Consider the following 12,527-nt stretch of genomic DNA (forward strand, 5'->3'; position numbering starts at 1 on the left):
AGCTCAGGTAGTGGTGCTCACTCACCTGCCACTCACCGAGCCCTGCTGTCCAGCCTGGTTTCTAACAGGTCTGTGGCCCGACAGTTCAGGACCCCTGGTATATAAGATTCTTAATGCCTTGGTCTTACAAAGTTTAATTAAATATATCTTATTTAGCAACATAAAAATTTTAAATAAATTTTTTTATAGCTCAACTTCCTCGACTGCTTCACTCTCAGGGAACTCACCCAAGACTGGGACCTCAGAGTGGGCAGTTCCTCAGCCTTCAAGATTAAAATATCGGCAAAAATTTAATAGTCTTGACAAAAGCATGAGTGGATATCTCTCAGGTAAGTAGCATACAGTGCTGAGGAGCATGAGAAAGGGTCTTTTATGTGGACTTCCATTGAAGAACTCTCATTTGAATTTGTGTTGTGTAGCTCATCTGACATTTTAACATCCAAAAAATTTAGCAGGCGTTTGATAAATACAAATACCTGAAGTTGTATAAGGATTCAAAGATGGATTCAACTTGATTGCTTTCTTCAGAGTTCTTAATGTCAAGTCGGGCACCAGATATACCCCCAACTTTTTGGCAAAAGACCTGTCCCTTAAGAAGATCAAACCTCATCCTCTAAGCTTTGCAGTGAATGGAGAGCTATGGGTCGCAAGAGAGAGTGTGTGGTACTTAGCCTCAGCTCACTTTTCCTGAGAATCCTCCTCTGCATTGGGCTTTTTCTCTGCTTACCCTTACTATTATAAAACCTCAGGTGAGCATTGCTCACCCTTTAATGCTCTAACCCAAATGTGCCTGTAAAACTTGGCCTTAGTTCACTGTAAAACATTTGAGTCCAGGCCAAAACGTCATCCAAACTGTACTAATTGAAAACAGCAAAGGAGACATAAACAGAGGGTAATAGGCAAGTAGAGTTCCCACCTTCTAACTTTCCCACACCCTCTTCACTCAGCAAGAAATTATGATTTAGGACCGAGTAAAATAAGTGTTTAAAAATAATAGAACTTTAAGTGCTAAGTAACATAGAATGGGATATATTAAAGCTGAAGAGTTCAGATGAGGTATCTTATAGGAAGGGAGCATTTAAGCTCCATGAAAAAGTCAGGATTTCGACAGAGATTGAACGTGGGGGCATTTGATGGTGAAAAATAAGATAATAAGAGCAAAAAGTACATGGCCTATTTGGAAAATGAAAAGTAGTCTATGAAATAGGAGTCTAGGGTCAGTAGTTATGCAGAGAGGCAAGGGAACAAGCAGTAAGACTTTTGGAATTGATTGGACAAGCAAATATATACAGTATTTTATTTAAAGATACATAACTATGTGATAACTATTTTTTAAAGCAAAGGAATTATGCATACAAAATTCAGGGTAGTGGTTACCTCTTGTGGAAGCATGGGAATAAGTCAAGGAACACAGATAGATTCAAGGCATTTAGTAATAATCTAGTTCTTAAGATGTGTGGTAGGTTCACGGGTGACTTATACTTCTTAGCTTATATATATACTTTGTATTTTTACATGTATTTCATATTACATAACTAAGATTTTCTGTAATTTTATCAAATTGCATGAAACAAGGTATGCTTTTTTTGACACGCTTTTTTTTACATTTTAATGTCTCTAAAATTAGGATGTGTGCTACAATTAGTGATGTCTTAGCACTGTATCATAGTTTCATTAGCAGTGCTTTCTTATGCATAAAATAATAGTATGTCTCATAGCCAGTGGAATTTTAGATTCTGTGAAATATGGTATTGAACCATACTGGAGATTAATATAAAGTCATAATTCCGATTCTTTGAAAAAATTAACTTCTTTGTACCCTACATTTTGCATTTAAAAAGTTTATTTTGGCCAGGTGCGGTGGCTCACACCTGTAATCCCAGCACTTTGGGAGGCCGAGGCAGGCAGATCATGAAGTTCAAGAGATCAAAACCATCCTGGCCAACATGGTGAAACCCTGTCTCTGCTAAAAATACAAAAATTAGCTGGGCATGGTGGCGCACATCTGTAGTCCCAGCTACTCTGGAGGCTGAGGCAGGAGAATTGCTTGAACCCAGGAGGCGGAGGTTGCAGTGAGCCGAGATGGCGCCACTGCACTCCAGCCTGGCGACAGAACAAGACTCTGTCTCAAAAAAAAAAAAAAAAAGAAGGTTCTCTTTGCTAGGCATAGTGGCATGTGCCTATAGTCCCAGCTACTTGGGAGGCTGTGGCAGGAGCATTGCTTGAGCCCAGGAGTCCAGCCTGGGCAACTTGGTGAGATCCCGTCTCTCTAATAAAAAGAAGTTATTTGTTTTCAGCTGAACGAAAGTTGATGAAAAAGATGCGTACAAAAATGTTTGCAACCTAAATGTTCATCAACAGGAGAATAGATAAATGACGGTATATTTACGTAACAGAATACTTTAAAGCAGTAAAACCAAATGAACTGCTGATACATGCAACCACTTGAATGACTTTCATAGGTATTGTATTGAATGAAAGCAGCCCAAAAGGACCATACCATTTAACCCATTTATACGAAACTGAAGAACAGGAAACCTAATTAATGGTGATAGAAATCAGAATAATGTGTTTACTGTGTGGGGAAGGGGCCATGTGCAAACCTTCTGAGTTGCTGGAAACATTCTGCATCTTGATATCGGTGTGTATGTGCATACCTAGGTAAAAATTTGTTAGGCAGGCCAAGTGCAGTGGCTCACACCTGTAATTCCAACATTTTGGGAGGCTTAGGTGGGTGGATCACTTGAGGTCAGGAGTTTGAGATCAGCCTGGTCAACATGGTGAAACCCCATCACTACTAAAAATACAAATTTTAGCCAGGCATGGTAGTAGATGCCTGTATCCCAGCTACTCTGGAGTCTGAGGCAGGAGAATTGTTTGTGCCTGGGAGGCAGAGGTTGCAGTGAGCTGAGATCACGCCACTGCACTCCAGCCTGGGTTACAGAGCTAGACTATGTCTCAAAAAAAAAAAAAAAAAAAAATTTATTAAGCAGCATACTTAAGAGTAGTACACTTGTATAAGTACTGTAAATGTAACAGTATAAACAGGTGATTTTGCATTGGGATATGAAGGGCAGTGAATGGGAAGCCAACTGTGGGGAAATGATCCTAATATAACTTCATTAGTATATGCCACATTGTATGAAGGTTGTGTATTGTGGTGTTTTTAGAGAATGTCGTTACTATTCTGAGACCTACAAGAGTAAAGCTGTATATCTGTGGGTAAAGACAAGGTTTTCTATAAAAAGAATAGTTGCTGCTGGTGTCCTTAAGCTGAGCATGAGCCCCAAGAATATGAGGATGAGGCTAACCTGGACTTATATATGTTTGTTTTTTTCAATAAATGTAGGAGTTGGTGATTTTTTTTTTTTTTTTTTTGAGACAGAGTCTTGCTCTGTCACCGAGGCTGGAGTGCAGTGGTGCGATCTTGGCTCACTGCAGCCTCTGCCTCCTGGGTTCCAACGATTCTCCTGCCTCCTACAGGCACACGCCACCATACCCAGCTAATTTTTTTTTAGTAGAGACGGAGTTTCGCCCTGTTGGCCAGGCTGGTCTCGAACTCCCGACCTCAGGTGATCCGCCTGCCTTGGTCTCCCAAAGTTCTGGGATTACAGACATGAGCCACCGTGCCTGTCCAATAGTCTGTTTTTTCCTTTTTTTCTTTCTCCTCCCCCTAAACATAGTTTTTAAAAATTTATTTAAGTCATTGATGTAACTGTTTCCTGAATCACATACTTTCTGGGCACTCTCTTAGACACAGGAATACAGAGAAGAGGAAGACATGGTTCATACCTTTGAAGAGCCCATAGTATATAGCTCATGTAATCAAGGGGTGTAGTTACTTGTTTGAAAGTGCTGTGATTAATGTAGATGAGAAAGTGACTAATTCCAAGGATATAAGAGGGAATGTTTCACAGAAGAAAAGACATTAGAGCCAGATCTTAGAGGATAGACTACAAAGTAAAGAATGGAGGGTCTGGCCTTCTAAGCAGAGGATATAGGATATCCAGAGGCTTGGCCGACTAAAAGTGTACATGTTCCAATGAGCTTTCCTTAGTAAGTAAGATACTCTGTTGGCTCTCTATGGCCCTTTGTATTACTCAGACTTTGCCTCACACATATAAAGCCCTCCATGAGTATGATTTTTAACCATTTACATTCCTCCTCCTCCTCTCTTCTGTTTGCTCTATTGCCTGATGCTAAGGGATCTTCTTTCAGTCCAAAAGGATCTTTTTTTTTCTGTCCAAAAGCTGAAATAGTTTTGAACCTTTGTTTCAGGTTTGAAATAGCCTTCCATCTCTCTTATTTAGAAGAATCTTCCTTTTAACACAAAGACCTCCTCAAATCAGATTTCCTAAGTGAAATCTGAGGAGTAATTAGTAGGGCGAGGCTCTGAGTTTAATTTCCAGTGTTTTTATGTGGTTTATGTTAAATGTCCAGATTGAAAAAGTAGAATGAAAATGCTTTAAAAGTTATATCACAGAAACATTTAGCTGCATATTGTAATACATGGTTGCTTTGATTATCTAGTCCTATGTTGAAAGCCCAGTGGGACAATAAATCTAGCTGCATTTGGCTGGCTTTCTTGTAGTTGGAGCTGTTGCTGAGGAAGTGTTGGCAGATGTACTCTCTTGTGTGAGAGTTGTTTTGGACAGGCCTTGACTCAGGCTGAACCCAGAGTGGTGCCTGACTCTTCTGCTACTCACAGCTCAGTCACCTAGGAGTGGGAAGTGCTGCACCTGCTGGGAGTACAAGAGGGCCCACAATCTTGGCCTCTAATACTCTGTGTGCCTGATGTCTTGTTCTTTCATGTTGGCCACTAGTGTGTATTATCTTGCTGAAAAGACAGGGGAGAGCGCTTGATTTCTAGATTTGAAATTCCTTGGGGCAGTGACTGTGTTTGATTACTACTGAATGCTTAGCACCTAGCACATGGTAAAAACATTTTGATGCTAAAAGTTCCCAGGATACCCTAGTAGCATTGTTATTTTACAGATATAGCTATTTTGTTGTGCATAACTTGAAAGAGACTAAAGAATTCCTTTATGATTTTCCCCACTTAATCAGGTTTTCAAGCTAGAAATGCCCTTCTTCAGTCAAATCTTTCTCAAACTCAGCTAGCTACTATTTGGTAAGTTTGTCCCTTAATTACATTTGATTAATTTAACTATACATTAATTAATTAAACTGTCTCTCCCCTATTATGAGAAAGATACTGTTTCTGTAAAAGTTTGTGACTCAGAGATGCTCTATAAAAGCAGCCATTTGAAAGTTAGTATTAAGCTTGGAGGCAAATGTAATTGTGCAGAATGTTGTTGTACCCTTAAGCTACACCACATGTACAAAAAATATTTTCCCCAACAATAGATTAATCTTGGCATACTGTAACTTTTTAACTTTATAAACCTTTTAATTTTTTAAAACTTTTTGACTCTTGTAATAACACTTAGCTTAAAACACAAACACATTGTACAGAAAGATATTTATATCCTATTCTTTAAAGCTCTTTTTTATTTTTAAAATTTATTTTTAGTTTTTAAACTTTTGTTAAAAACTGATACACAAAGACACCCATTAGCTGCTTAGGCCTACAGAGGGTCAAGATCATCAGTATCACTGTCTTCTACCTCCACATCTTGTCTCACTGGAAGGTGTTCAGGGGCAATAACACACATGGACCCATTGTCCCCTATGATAACAATGCCTTCTGGAATTTCTCCTGATGGACCCGCCTGAAGCTGTCTTGCAGTTAACTTTTTTTTCTGTAAGTAGAAGGAGTACACTCTAAAATAACAATAAAAAATACAAAAATACAGTATAGTAAATACATTATCCAGTAGCATATTAATAGGTGTTTATTGAGTGTTATGTTCTGTACATAATGTATATGTATATATTCTACAGCTGGCAGTGCAGTTTGTTTGTTCACACTAGCATCATCACAAACACATAGGTAATGCATTGCATTATGACAGCTACAATGTCCGTAGGTGATAGGAATTTTTCAACTCCATTATAATCTTATGGGACCACCATTATAAATGCAGTCCATTGTTGACTGATATGTCATTATGCAGTTCATGACTATATTTTACAAGAAAAACTGTTGTTTTCTTTGATCTAATCCCTTCTATGGGGAATCAGAGAGTATCTCATTTTTAATATAGGTAAATGTGATTTGGTGGGTGAATTAACCATGGAGTAAGACAAACTACTTTCTTAGAAGGGGTAGGTCTCTTTCTGTTTCAAAGTTTCTTCCCTCTCTTTTATATCATGAAAATCAAGGATGAAAATTAACTCACTATTGAATGTAAATATGTACATTCAATAGTGAGTTATGTAAATGTATGTATTTACATTTCACTAAAATAAGTGTACCCAGCAGTTTTACCATCATTATCCTTCTTTTAAAAATAAAAAATTGGCTGGGCACGGGTGGCTCACGCCTGTAATCCCAGCACTTTGGGAGGCTGAGGCAGGCGAATTAGAGGTCAGGAGATCGAGACCATCCTGGCTAACACAGTGAAACCCTGTCTCTACTAAAAACACAAAAAATTAGCCAGGCGTGGTGGTGGGCACCTGTAGTCGCAGCTGCTTGGGAGGCTGAGGCAGGAGAATGGCGTGAACCCGGAAGGCAGAGCTTGCAGTAAGCCGAGACTGCCCCACTGCACTCCAGCTTGAGCGACAGACCTAGACTCCATCTCAAAAAAATAAAATAAAATAAAAAATTGAACTTTTGAAGCAATATTTTACTCCAAATAGGCTTTATTAAGTTGTACATTTTATTTTCTTTAGGACTCTGGCTGACATTGATGGTGATGGACAGCTAAAAGCAGAAGAGTTTATTCTTGCAATGCACCTTACTGACATGGCCAAAGCTGGACAGCCATTACCACTGACTTTACCTCCTGAGCTTGTTCCTCCATCTTTCAGGTGAGTGTGCCTGGAGGTGGAGAGCTATGGTTTTAATAACTTGGCAGATGTGATTTAGAAGACAGTTAAATATTTGCACTGCCATTTATTTTAGTATTCAATGAGTAATACTGGAAAAGGGTACATGTTAGAAGTAGGTGTGGGCCAGGCATTGCAGCTTATGCCTGTAATCATAACACTTTGGGAGCTGAGGTGGGAGGATCACATGAGGCCAGGAGTTCAGGACCAGCATGGACAACATAGTGAGACCCCGTCTCTACAAAAATAAAAATAATTAGCCAGATGCTCCTGTAGTCCTAGCTACTCTGGAAGCTGGGGCAGGAGGATCACTAGAGCATAGGAGTTAGAGGCTACAGTGAGTTGTGTTTATGCCACAGCACTCTAGCCTGGGCAGCAGAGCAAGACCCTGCCTCAAAAAAAAAAGTGAGTGTGTTTTCATCATGTTATGCATAAGGAAGCTAATGACTAAGGAGATAAAGAAAAATTTGCCCAAGAACAAAAATTAGCTGAACCATGATTTGAATCCAGATTTCTCTGTCTTGAATATCCATATACTGCTATATATTGTAATGACATACCAAACTGTTTTAAATATCTTTAATAGTGTATTCCCAATATCAAATTGCTGTAATCACTGGTAGTCTATGTAATCTAGTCTGAAAATGTCCAGACTGCATGATGCTAATTTTGTTGTTTGATTTTTTTAGAGGAGGAAAGCAAATTGATTCCATTAATGGAACTCTGCCTTCCTATCAGAAAATACAAGAAGAGGAACCTCAGAAGAAATTACCAGGTATCATTGAGTGTCAAAGTTGTATATTTATACTGATTTCTTTTAAATTCTACCTTTAAATGTAACTGAATATTTAGAATTTTTATATTTTTAATATTTTATGTGCTATAAGAAAAAACTTTGATAGGATGTATTTTGATATTGATAAAATTAAGATGGTCAAAATGAAAAGAGTATGAAGAAGAGACAATTATATGTATTTGACAGGATTATAGACATCTGAGTTAAAGTACTTCTCCTGCTTTAGCCTGAGTTATTAGAGCAAACTTTGTAATGAAATCTTTACCTTTAAAAATATTTAAATATTGGTTGAAATAGTACATTTATAGCTGTTTTAATGTATTAGGATGCTAATGACATCAAAACAAATGTATAACCACACGGCTTTGATTGTCCTTGAAGAAGAGAAAAAAGTCGAAAAAGTTTTTTTTTTTTCCCGAGACGGAGTTTCTCTCTTGTTACCCAGGCTGGAGTGCGCAATCCCGGTTCACTGCAACCTCTGCCTCTCGGGTTCAAGCAATTCTCCAGTCTCAGCCTCCTGAGTAGCTGGGATTACAGGTGCCCACCACTATTTCTGACTAATTTTTGGTCTTTTTAGTAGAGACAGGGTTTCACTATGTTGGCCAGGCTGGTCTTGAACTCCTGACCTTAGGTGATCGCCTGCCTTGGCCTCCCAAAGTGTTGGGATTACAGGTGTCAGCCACCACGCCCGGCCAAAAAAGTATTTTTATTGGCAAGTTTATAAAAGTTATTTCTGTCTTGAATGGATTCAAACTTAAAACTTTGATTTTCTAAAATTGAATATCCTTGAAGAAAGTAGATATTTTTCCACTTAGATTTGAGTTAAAATTATCCTTAGGGGAAGTATTCAAATACTAATAGCACTCAAATGATCACAAGGCGTGAATATTGTAGAAACTAGATTATAGGTTCTGTAGGCTGTTCATGTGTGCGGATGCTGATGGCATACCCTGTTCAGTTACTTTTGAGGACAAACGGAAAGCCAACTATGAGCGAGGGAACATGGAGCTGGAGAAGCGACGCCAAGCCTTGATGGAGCAGCAACAGAGGGAGGCAGAACGTAAAGCCCAGAAAGAAAAGGAGGAGTGGGAACGAAAACAGAGAGAATTACAAGAACAAGAATGGAAGAAACAAGTTGAATTAGAAAAACGCTTGGAGAAGCAACGGGAATTGGAGAGACAACGAGAGGAAGAAAGGAGAAAAGAGATAGAAAGACGAGAGGTTATTTTTAAATTTTTTATTTCTTAAGAAAATCATTACATTTAGTAAGTGACTATATTTCATTTGATTAAAAAATGCTTATTTTTGAAGTTTTGTTTTGCGTTTTGCTCTGCATCATTTCATTCTTATACAAATCTGATCGTTCCTTCCCTTGAGGATGGAAAGAGGCTTCTTGCTTATAAGGAGTTTTCAGAACTGGTAAGTGGTAGAGAAAGCATCCTCTGCAGCTGATATCTCAATGAAAGGAGGATTGACTGCAGAGCTAAGTTGAGTGAGGAGCTAAGGTTAGTTAGCCAGCTGAGCAAGTCATTAGACTAAAGCAAGTTTAAGATCCAGATTAAGAGTCCAAGGAATTGGAGAGGCAGAAAGATGAGAGTGGGGCATTGAAAGTCTCTCTAGAGAGGAATCAAGAGGATGGGCTTACACAGGCCTTTGGGATAGTGTTGCTGGGAAAGAAGGGTCCTTAGGAGGACTGGCTGTGTTTTAAAGGGCCAGGGATGAATCACAGAAAGTTATTGTGCACTGAAATAATATAAATAGAATTTTTTCCCCCAGATACCAGAATAGAGGGGAAATTATTCCTGTTAACATTTATATTTATAAAGTCATTCTGTAACTTATTAAGAGAAAAATGACTAACAAAAGGATGGTCTTCCAACCTGGGCAACATGGTGAAACCCCGTCTCTACAAAAAGTACAAAAATTAGCCAGGCGTGGTGGCGTGTGCCTATAATCCCAGCTACTTCGGGGGCTGAGGCAGGAGAATCGCTTGAGCCCAGGCGGTGGAGGTTGCAGTGAGCCAAGGTGGTGCCTCTGCACTCCAGCCTGGGTGACAGAGCGAGATGCTGTCTGGGAAAAAAAAAAAAAAAAAAAAAAAAAAAAAAAAAAAAAATCTCTTGAAGAAATCAGAAAATATGATAGATGAATCCACTTTTTTGGAAGTCTTTAGACCCATTAATAAAACTAGATTTGCCTAGCTACCCTTAGCCACTATAGCCACTAAGTGCTAAACTCTGCCTAACTTCTGTTGTCTTCCCAGTTTTTGAATCATGCAAAATTTTTTATTTAAAAATAAAGTTTAATTCCTTTTTTTTCAGGCAGCAAAACAGGAACTTGAACGACAACGTCGCTTAGAATGGGAGAGAATTCGGCGACAGGAGCTTCTCAATCAAAAGAACAGAGAACAAGAAGAAATTGTCAGGTTAAACTCTAAAAAGAAGAGTCTTCATCTTGAGTTGGAAGCACTGGTATGGCTAAAGTTTAAGTGAAATCTATCTGAATGGTGCCAGAGCTACCTGTTGAAAAATGTAATTGTGGGCCGGGCGCAGTGGCTCACACCTGTAATCCTAGCACTTTGGGAGGCCAAGGCGGGTGGATCAACTGGGGTCAGGAGTTCGAAACCAGCCTGGTCAACATGGTGAAACTCCATCTCTACTGAAAAAAAAAAAGATACAAAAAAATTAGGCAGACATGGGCCAGGCGTGATGGCTCACTGTAATCCCAACACTTTGGGAGACTGAGGCGGGCAGATCACAAGGTCAGGAGTTCGAGACCAGCCTGATCAATATAGTAAAACCCCGTCTCTACTAAAAATACAAAAATTAGCCAGGAGTGGTGGTGTGCACCTGTATTCCCAGCTGCTTGGGACACTGAGGCAGAAGGATCACTGGAACCTGGGAGGTGGAGTCTGTGGTGAGCCGAGATCGCGCCACTGCACTCAAGCCTGGGCAACAGAGTGAGACTCCGTCTCAAACAAACAAACAAAAATTAGCCAGCCGTGGTGGGTGGTTGCAGGTGCCTGTAATCCTAGCTACTTGGGAGGCTGAGGCAGGAGAATCACTTGAACCCAGGAGGTGGAGGTTGCAGTGAGCCAAGATCACGCCACTGCACTCCAGCCTGGGTGACAGAGTGAGATGCCATCTCAAAAAAAAAAAAAAAAAAGAAAAGAAAAATGTAATTGTGTTTTAAAATCTCTCGTGAGTTAGTTATGTCTTAATGTCATTAAATAGTCACATTTTCATATAAACAGACTGTACAATATGGTTTACTGAGAAAAGGATGATGACTCAGAATGCTGAGAATTATGTTGTAGCGTCAGTTCAGACACTGATGAACCGTGTACTCCTAGGCAAGACATTTCCTTTCTCTGTGCCTCACTTTTCCCTTGCATGAAATCAAGAGTTGTGTTAGTTGAGTGATTTTCAGTTTTCAGATTGGTCTCTGTAAGATGGTCTGAGGAGGACCAAGCAGAGGCAGGAGAGGGGAAGCTTGGGCAGCAGAACAGTGATCTCTCCCCAACTCTTTCCACACTTCACAACAGAGAAACTTGACGTTTATGTGCTTTATTTTTCTTGGTGTTTCACTCAAGATTTGCTTGGGAAAAAAAAGATTCTACTATTAAAAAGACGACAGATTTGAAACTGCTGACCTAAATGATCTCTTACAATTCCAGTTCTTCAGGGTTGTAGTTCTTAGCTAATATTGGCCACTAAGCGGTTTTTACAAATCAGGTGTTAGAGGGTCAAGTTGTTAAAAGACTTTCTTTGAAATGCGTGGTGAGAAGATATAAGAGATCTGGCACTATTCTGCCACGACCCTAGAATCCCATTAGCCTACCTTGATCATATAGTAGGGTTTTGCAAAAATGCATACCTAGTCATGTAGTAGAGCCAGATTTAGATCTTGTGTGATTATAACATTTTATTTGGTTGATGACTTGAATTACATTAAAAATTACTTTTTAAATCATCACAAACAATATCTTTAGTCAGAGATATTCTATGCCTTCAGATGGATAGACATACATACCACAAGTATTAATCATGCCAGAGTACTACAAAACAGTTGTAAAAAACTTTTAACTTCTTTGCACTATTTTAGTATGTATGTATCATCTTGAGTATATATAATGGGAAGAGACCTTAAGATTGATTGTTTTTCCCTCAAGAATTGGTGCATCACACAAAGCACAGTAACAGGTGAATGTGCAGAGTCTGGAAAGGTCCAGAGCCTATACGTATCCCATGTTGAGGATAAGAATGTGAGCTCCAGCATAGATACACATATTCCTTTCAGTGTATGTATTCAAATATGAAACATAGTCTTCAGTAAAACTTTTCATCAGTGATTTTTAACCAGGGATGTCATTTCCCCTCACTCCACTCTATTAGTTTGGTGGGGCTGCTGTAACAAAATACAGCAGGCTAGGTGGCTTAAACAACAGAAATTAATTTTTTCACAGCTCCTAAGATCTAAGACCAAGGTATCCATAGGCTTAGTTTCTTGTGAGGCCTCTTTTGGTGGCTTGCAGGTGGCCATCGTTCGTTGTGTCCTTATAGGGTCTTTTCCCTGAGTGTGTTTATCTCTGATGCCTTTTGTGTTCAGATTTCCACCTCTAATAAGGACACCAGTTAGACTGAATTAGGGTCCACCCGTATGACTTTGTTTAACCTTAATCACCTCTTTAAAGGCCCTTTCTCCAAATATTGTCACATTCTGAGGTATTGAGGCTTGGGACTTTAACATATGAATTTTGGGGGACACAGTTCAGCCCATAACC

General features: G+C 39.3%; 1 protein-coding gene across 4 annotated transcripts in view; it reads left to right on the forward strand.

Moving 5' to 3' along the window:
- ITSN2 (intersectin 2) overlaps positions 1-12,527 on the forward strand; it is a 152,577-nt gene that overhangs the window by 49,567 nt on the left and 90,483 nt on the right. For 3 of the 4 annotated variants that reach the window (XM_010358494.2, XM_030920726.1, XM_030920728.1), the window contains 6 exons: positions 190-329; positions 5,068-5,131; positions 6,796-6,933; positions 7,641-7,726; positions 8,706-8,968; positions 10,066-10,215. In XM_010358494.2, the coding sequence (XP_010356796.1) occupies positions 190-329; positions 5,068-5,131; positions 6,796-6,933; positions 7,641-7,726; positions 8,706-8,968; positions 10,066-10,215 (841 nt within the window). The remainder of the gene's footprint in view (positions 1-189; positions 330-5,067; positions 5,132-6,795; positions 6,934-7,640; positions 7,727-8,705; positions 8,969-10,065; positions 10,216-12,527) is intronic. The other variant, XM_030920727.1, reaches the window with a different exon arrangement.

This window comes from Rhinopithecus roxellana, chromosome 17, assembly GCF_007565055.1.
Source record: "Rhinopithecus roxellana isolate Shanxi Qingling chromosome 17, ASM756505v1, whole genome shotgun sequence".
NCBI lineage: Eukaryota > Metazoa > Chordata > Mammalia > Primates > Cercopithecidae > Rhinopithecus > Rhinopithecus roxellana.